The following is an 8,975-nucleotide window of genomic DNA, read 5'->3' as shown; positions in this document are numbered from 1 at the left end:
AGCTATCAGCTATAGCAGTGATACACGCTAAACAATACTGGGCCATCTGAGCAGGACCTGAGTGGGTGTTATGTAGTGTGTGTGATTGGTTTCAGGTGAGCGTGTGATTAGTGCAATGGTGCATGGGAAATGTAGTCCATGGTGACGTGCAACAGTCAGTGTAGTGAGAGAGTCAATATGATGGACGAGTGACCTCTGGTGGCGATCGGACGGAAGTCCACGGACCGGATTCGTGACACAATCAAAAATCAACAAGAGAGCAATGATATGCAAGTGCTATAACAAATCTCAGTTAGCTTAACGCAGTACACGTAGCAGATGGAATAGAAAAAGAATAGAGCAAGCTTTTTTTCAGTGCATAGATTTAATTGCATTCATCTTAATAAACAAGTACACTAACTTTTGAACTTTTTAGGGGCAAAAATTTGGTTTGAGGGAAATTGAGGAACTGAGGGACAGTCATGATGATTAGTGTAAACATTATAAATACATAATATTGCAAAGATCCAAAAGGTTAACTTTAAAAATAATAGCATTTTTAAATGTCATATTTTATTATGTATCTCCATATTTTAATGAGGGGAAAAAGGTAAGATAACATAAGATAACATAACATATAACATAACATAGCATAACATAACACATAACACTTAACACAACATAACACATAACATAACATAACATAACATAACACATAACATATAACATAACAAAAAAAACATCCTCATATAAATGTGAATGATGACTGAGCTTAGCAGAGAGCAGTATATTGAGATTTTTCAGATGAGTTGAATGTTGACTACTGAGAAGGGTGTTAATGAACTTCCATCTGTTGTGCATTATGCAAAATGGCTGTCATGGCACTATAAAAAGAGACGAATTCCTGTAAATGCTCGTTTCAAGCAGAAAAAAAGAGGAAAACTGGTAAGCATACATAAAGGAACAGTTCACCAAAAAACAACACTTCTGTCATCATTTAATCACCCTTGACTTGGAACTGGATCTCGGATCTTCTCATTTTTGGCTGAACTGTTATTTTAAGCTGAAATAAACTCTCCTCTCATCTCATGAATTCCTTTAGCTGAGGTCTTTTTAAGAGGCAAGTGTTCAGACGAGACTGTCAGGGACAGTTGGAGACATACTAAATGATATTTCGAAGGTCATTAGAATGAAGAAGAACATGAAAAAGAAGACGCTTTTGTATGTGACTTAGCCTTTAACCAGCCTACAGATGGCTGGTGTCTCATAGCAACTGCAGTTGATACTATGTTTCTGACATTATAAATCTGTTCGGAGGTCTTGAGCTTTAAGTTCTAGAAACAAAGAAAAACTAAAATGTATCAGAATCAATTTCAGCCAAATGTTTACAAAACAGGTGCATTAAAAACACACAAATACCAGAGAAGGTTATCTGTTAGCATTCCTGTGCTTGCCGGCACAGGAGGGTGTGTGTGTGTGTGTGCTCATCATATGCGTGACACATATGATGAAAAACATGCTCATAAAAACCATTTGAAACTCATCTGGTCAACCCATCAGGGAAATATGCAGTGGACACACATTTAATGTCAATAGCCAATCAAGTATAAAGGTAATAGAAGCCAGGCAGCAAGTATTCGGGACCATGTAAATGCCCTCTGAGGCCCTCACCTCTCTGCTTTATTGATTTACAACCTTTTCCAGCCCTTCAGCAACCTTTATTGATTTCTCACTTTGTTACAATTATTGGGTATTTGTCCTGTACCTGAGCCGAGAGACATTCAGAAGAGAAGTGTCCATGGATATGGGTATTTGGACCAAAAAAAACCTAAAAACTTTTAAACTTCACTCAAGAATATTAATTTCATTACGTGACACTTAGCCCCCCCAAAAATATATATATATTTGTTTCAATTTGTGAAAAAGGAAATTGTTTCTTTCAAAAAATAAATAAATCAATAAAAAACTACTTAAAAACTTTGCTTCAGAAACGTTAACAAAAATAATAGAGAAAAAAAAATAATTTTTTTAATGTACTACAAATGTTTAACAAAAAAAAAAATGTTGTAAAAAGTAAATAAATAAATAATTTTCTTTCTTTCTTTTTTTTGCCTCAGAGCCTCTGAAAACGTCACCAGTCAGAATCTGAACTTCTGGCCTGATCGAGGTGGTTGAAAAAAAAGTGATTGTCAAGCCCTGACAAGGTCTCAGCAATCACCGTGTACGTTCCTCCAGCGTTCTGTGTAATCGTCTTAACCTGAAACAATTTCCGACAATAACATGTGACCATAAGCCAACACTATTAGAGATAATGAGACATTTATTCAAATGTGATTGCATGACTCTCCAACCTAATCTGGGTTAAATACAAACACGCATTAAAAGGCCCTGCAGTGGCTTTGTTTGAACGAGATTGCAACTATTGCGACAGAGTGTGTTGGGTTAATTACGGCCGTCGTCCACTATTAGCATTGATGAGGCCACATTCCACCAGTCTGTTCCAATAACTTTCGGCCGCCGGTGTAATGAATTGCAATTCAGAGCAGAGAGGAAGCTGTGTATCAAAAACAATTAGACTCGATCAGACTGACTCATAATCACCCTAATTATCTGTATTTGCATCCTGATTAAATACGTATCTGCTATGATAAAATGCCACACTGTATTTATTTGAGACAAACTGCAGTGTGCGGTTTAAGACAGATTGAGGATGGCGAGATAAAGAGACAAATGAAGAAATATCGGGAGGATAAAATAACCTCGCAACACCAGGGCAGTTTTTCAGGGCCTTTCCAGACTCCCTTGACAATTACTGACAACTAAATCACAGCCTGACAACAGGAAATCCTCTTACCAGATCATTCCGTGTAACACCTCATGATTTGAGACGGCCGGGTCAGTTTGTGTCATTCAATGACTGTCAAGTTAAGACCAAGTAGCTACGGAAATTGCTAGGGAAGAAATGGGCATGGACAGAAAAAAGGGAATATGCCGCTCAAAGAGGAGAAACCTGATTCCATCAGAGAGAGGAGAGATAAATGGATTCTATGTAAAGATTGTCAAGAGAAAGAGAGAGAGACAGCACGGGTGTGAGACAGACCGATTGAGAGAAACAGGAAACGCCTCTCAACTCTGTGATTTAACGGTCCGGAGAGCCGTGCCCGGCAGCAGACGGGGAAACAGTTGGCATGCCTCTCATTACGGTGTCATGCCAGTGTCCCTCTCTCTCTCTTTGCCACCTGTCCAGCATACCTAATGCCACCCTGGCAATTTGCCACCGCCATTGGCTGACATCATCAAAGCGAGCGAAGGTGGGGCGTCACCGCAGACTGGCAGCGAAGAGATGGGAAGTTGTCTACTGCCATATGTTTTTGCCCTTCCAAACCACAGGTCATTACTGCCATTTTTTTATTTTTTATTATTTAAGTTTAATTAACCCATCTATGTGGTCCCTCTTATGGGCCAAGAGCTTGATCCTGACAGAAGCCGAGGGTCTTTAGAAGTGCTAAGCATCGGTGAGATCACAGAAAAGCAGTCTGTAATCACATCGTCTCCACAGAATGCTCAACACAGTGTCTGACAAAACTGTTGGACAGCATCAAACCCCAACAGCTTGACATGGAGACAGTACCTTCTTCACAATGTGCCATTATATTTAGGGTTGGGAATCAAGAACTGATTCAGTTTTAAATAAATAAATACTAGAACCGAAAAATGTTCTGCACAGCAAACAATTCATGAACGGTTCTTTATAGTGAACAGAAACATACAAGCATGACTAGTGAAATCTGTTTGACTCTTATGAGTGATTCTTTTTAGTGAATCAAAAACGTATAGGAAGTCTGATTCCCATTTGAATTACTCTCATGAGCAGTTGCTTTTAGTGAATCAAACAACATAGATATTGGTCAGTGAAGTCTGATTCCTGAGCTAATGATTCTTACAATGTCTCTTTTTAGTGAATTGTAAATGTTCAGAGGAACAAGTTAAGTTTGATTCTTAAGCTAAAGACTCTTATGAACATTTTCTTTTCAGTGAATCAAAAACATACGGGAATACTGATACCCGAGTGAATGACTTTTATGAATGTGTTCTTTATAATGAATCAAAAGCATACAGGAAGTCGGATTTCACTCTTATGAGTGGTTCTTTTTAGTGAATCGTAAATATGCAATGAGTCTGATTCCCAGGTGAATGATTCTTATGAGTGGTTGCTTTTAGTGAATCAAAAAAAAAAAAAAACGGCCTTGATCAGTGAAGTCTAATTCCTGAGCTAATGACTCTAACAAATGGTTCTTTTGAGTGAAAAATAAATATTCAGCACAACCAGTGAAGTCTGATTCTCAAGCAAATGACTCTTACAAGATGGTTCTTTTTAGTGAATCAAAAACATAAAGGAAAATCTGATTCCTTAGCAAATTACTTATGCACAGTTCGATTTAGTGAATCAGAAACTAACATCGCGGCTTATGAACCTGTTATTTTTTAGTGCACAAAAAACAAAGTTTGTCTAATTGCTGAACAAAAGGCTTTTATGAATGGTTAATTTGAGCGAATCAAAAAGTCATGCTGTGATTTTGAGTCACTAAATAGACCGTTTATAAGAGACATTAGCTTGGGAAATGGACTTCACTGGTAAAACTCATTCAAAACAGAGTCTGATTACCAGACAAAGGACTGTTTTTATTCCCATTCACAGAAAAATGCAGATTCTGTCAAGAAAGGACAATATTCAGATAGTCAACAGCAGGAGCGCTGTAACCTAATACTAGTACAACCTTTTAATAACCTTCCCACAATCAATATGCACATTACAACTCCTGTATAATTCAATATGCATATAATTCAATGCGTTCCTTGAGCTATAAAGCCTCCTTGGTCATATTAAGAACGATATGAAACCATATCGCACATTTCAGTTCTTAAATTCCAACCCTCTGTGGACATGAACATCCAAGCGTCCATGTAATTAGAAACTTCTTTGTTTGAACTTTCTGCCATGACCTTTTGACGGCCATGCAAACTATTCCCTAGCAGCAAGGCCTCATGGGTAATGTAGTCCATGCTTGTAATACTGAAGAGCCTGTCTTCTCAGATGTATGTTTTTTTCATTCTCTACAATATTCTGCAAGGCGACAGTGTCCTAAATGCAATTACTGTACACAGCAGAGCAGAGCAGAGCGGAGAGTGTCCGCGGGGATCGCTGGTAAACAGGATGCAGTCGGGGGTGCAGGAGTTCTGCTGCTACCTAATTTAATTGGCGCAGCTACTCAGATAGCCCCAGGTGACCGCTACATGGAATCATTGTAAAGCAAACATTTAAAATCACCCCAGGATATACTGATGCACCTTTTTTTTCCTCAAGATCCTTTCATGCTGACGTTTTTTTATTACTTTCTCTTTGTCCCAGGGAGGAACTGTTGTCACCATGATGAGTTTATAAGGAAGATATTAAGAGCGTAAACAGTGATGGTACAGCTGAGATGAAAAATAAAGAAGTAAAATGGTTTGAAGGGAAGCGAGAAAGCGTGACAGAGAAATACGGGATGGTAACCAAAGCCTGTTTATAAGTCGTATGATTCACAAGAAAAAATTATTACACCTAATTAAGTACGAGCAAGGTTTCTTTTAATTTTTTTTAGCTTAAAAATACATGAAGTTTTTAAGTGTTAATCACTCAAAATGATTAAGGATAAAACTGAAGCTGTGGGGAATATGCATATTGCTTATGCCCTTGTTTATGATGATTTAATTATGTATAATCAATGCATAGGAACATACAAGGACATATGACAGCTGTTATTAAGCATTATTATAGGTTTAAGTTTATTTGAGTATTGCTGACGTTGCTTTGTTGCACTCTGGTTTTGTGTGATTATTGTTTCCCTCTGGCAAACAATTGTTCCCTGTTGAATTTAAGCCATTTCTCATCACACAAATGCAAATATCTGATTTTGAGTCATTTTGAAAAGTCCAGTCAAAATTTCCTTTCTAAACGAAACAATTATTAGTAACTTTTAAACAATGTATAACAAATAAATAAATAGTTGGGTGTCAGTAAGGTTTATTTATTTATTAGTTTATTTTTAATGAATACTTACGCAACAAGGGCACTTTAAATTGATCAAAAGTGACAATAAAAACATTTTCACAATTACATAGATTTCTGTTTCAAATAAATGCTGGTTAAGGGCTACTGAAAATGCTTTGCCATCACAGGAATACATGTAATTTTAAAATATAGCAAAATAGAAAAGAGGTATTTTAAATTGTAATAACAGTTCACAATGTTTCTGTTTTTACTGTATTTTGGTCAAATAAATGCCTTGTTAAGAATAAGATATTTCTAAAAATAAATAAATATTATAAAAACCTTTGAACAGTTATATATATATAAATAACATATATCAATAATTAGCATTGGTTTAGTTTTTTTTTTTTTTTACACATATTTACACACACACAAAAATACCTTTTACACATTTTACCACACAATTTCTGAGACCCTGTTGATTAATCATTAGCAACCAACAAGTTCGGCTTGTCAAATCATACCAACAGCTCCGAAGAAACTTTCATGCACATTTTATTAATTCTAGATGCCGTCTAAACACAAGAGCTGCCTGCTCGTCATCCAAAAAGAAGAACATACCAAAAATGTAGATAACAGTTAGATGGAAGTGCAAATGATCAAATGTTAACATAACTTTCTAAGAAAAACACTGTCAAAAAAAAAAAAAGGCTAAAACCAATCAGTAGTGCCAAAAGTGTCTGCTGGGACAATCCCATCCTCCAAACCACCGGCAACATCTCACTTCCTTCTCCAGAGCCTCATCCACCCAAGTCTTGTTCTTCAATTACTACATGCATCAGTTCATCACACAAGACTCATTCATCTAAACATTACTTTTGCTCTCAAAATACAAGAACTGATTTTTTAAAAAGTAACACAAGCTCATATCTACATTAATCTCCCTGACGATGGGATCCAGACCCTGGAAATAATCGTCCCGTATTGTGAGCGGGCTCATTAGCTGATTCTCTGATACGTCTAAACAGAATGCCGGATGATCCGTTCCCGTCTCATCTCGAGGCTGTGTCAGCCGTCACACATTCGTGAGTTTGCAGAAGCCCACACTCATCACTAGAACATTCCAATTACCCTAACAACAAACCCATCGCTCACATCGCCGACTTCCTCTAATTTGAGGCATTGTCAGATTAGCGCTTGACTTCTTGCCTTCCCTAAGCATCATAACAGCATTCGTAAAACAGTTTAAAACCAGCACAGACACAAAACAGCCTCAGCAGATAACGTCTGATGACGTTTCAGCGGAATAAAGGAGGATTTGAAACCGTGCTTACCTGAAACGGCGAGAATATCTGATCAGCCGAGCAGCACATGAGGAGAGAGAGAGAGCGATGGTGATTAGACCTCAGGTAATCAATCAATGTTAAATTATTATCGCCAATAGATTCAATCACCGTTAAATCAAATTAACTAGCCATTAAAGGGACTTCTTCAGGTGGTCAGCATTCCTGCGATGAAAACTGTCACACAACTGCAGGAAGACTGCTGCTAATTATTCATGGTGGAATGAATGCTTAATTTATTGAAATTGAACATTATTTCCTCTAGAACAGCCTTATTTCTTTTTTTCATAATAAGCTTAATGTGAATCTGCATATATGGATGAGTCAGTGTGTGTCTGTTTGGGTTAGGGTTAGTTTATGGTAATTGTAATTAGCTGTATTTAAATTTTGAAACCAGTGATACAGACTCATCCGAGGTGGAAAAGGTGAGTCACTGGGGGTTCGGGACGATGTTTCCACTGGACAACTTTCTAGGTTTGTTGTAAGACAGACAGGAAGAACTATAAATAGAACTTTAGAAAGATGGATGGAACGACCAATAAAACGATGGGTTAGACAGACAGACAGACACAAGCACCAGTCTCTATGATTTTCTGCTTATACACACAAATCTGACCACACATGCAGTTTGTGAGAGAAAGAGGGCATAGTAATCGAAAAACCCGTTCCAATGACAAAGGACTAAGAGTGGCCTTTGGAGAGCAGGTGGAGTGGCAATACCAGGACATCAGCCATTGCGGGAGCATAAGGGTGTCAGTAATCAGGTGGATAAGGGTGAAGAGAGCCGGACTGCTTGCCACAAACTATCTCTGCCAAAGTTCTGAGTGACACCTGGTCCACCAACACTTGAGCCCAAAACACAGGGCCGTGTGCCCTGACACTGCAATTACCACAGCCATGATTAAAGAACAGAGCAAGAACTCACTGATGAGCTCACTGTGATGCATAATAAACTGAGGTTTACAGCACCATAAGGATATTCTGACAATCTGGCTTTATTTTGCATCTGGCACTGAAGCCCTCTGAGGTCCTATTCTTCTCCTCGTTCCAACCCAGAATCCTTTGCTGCCTTGTAAGTGCTGAATTTCTGTCAGAATTTCTGTCTGACTCTTTCTGCAAGACTGACAATCAAAGGCGATCTACACCCCCCTCTTATTAGAGTGTCATTAGTTACGCTCATGCTACTAAAGTAACCACACTGTCCCACAAAGTAAAACATCGAAAGAGGAATACAAGAAGCAATTTGCGCTGGCAAAAAAGACACACACTACCATTAAAAAGTATGGGGTCAGTAATGTTGTTTTTGAAAGTCTTTTACGCTCACTAAAGCTGCATTTATTTAATAAAAATACAGTAAAGATAGAAAGATAGATAAATTGTAATGTTGTAAAATAATATTACAATTTAAAATAACTAAGCCTTTACTCCAGTCTTTAGTGTCACATGACACATGATTTCCTTCAGAAATATGCTGTTATAATATAATATGCTGCTCATCTCAAGTGTGCATTCTTTTTCTAAGACTTCAATAGCCCGGTGTCAATTATTCCTTACTTAATACATTCTGTAAAATTCTACTTCATTAACCAGTGTTAACACAAAAACATAAAAAATTAATTATA

At 37.6% G+C, this 8,975-nt stretch overlaps 1 protein-coding gene across 2 annotated transcripts in view; it reads right to left on the bottom strand.

The window, feature by feature from the left end:
• LOC107708610 (cell adhesion molecule 2-like) overlaps window positions 1-8,975 on the bottom strand; it is a 408,667-nt gene that overhangs the window by 201,320 nt on the left and 198,372 nt on the right. For both annotated transcript variants that reach the window (XM_016512883.1, XM_016512884.1), the window contains exon 2: window positions 7,345-7,362. In XM_016512883.1, coding sequence (XP_016368369.1) covers window positions 7,345-7,362 — 18 coding nt within the window. The remainder of the gene's footprint in view (window positions 1-7,344; window positions 7,363-8,975) is intronic.

This window comes from Sinocyclocheilus rhinocerous, unplaced genomic scaffold, assembly GCF_001515625.1.
Source record: "Sinocyclocheilus rhinocerous isolate Xijiao unplaced genomic scaffold, SAMN03320098_v1.1 scaffold2491, whole genome shotgun sequence".
NCBI lineage: Eukaryota > Metazoa > Chordata > Actinopteri > Cypriniformes > Cyprinidae > Sinocyclocheilus > Sinocyclocheilus rhinocerous.
The sequence above is the reverse complement of the archived record's forward strand: the minus strand, read 5'-3'. Positions and strand labels throughout refer to the sequence as shown.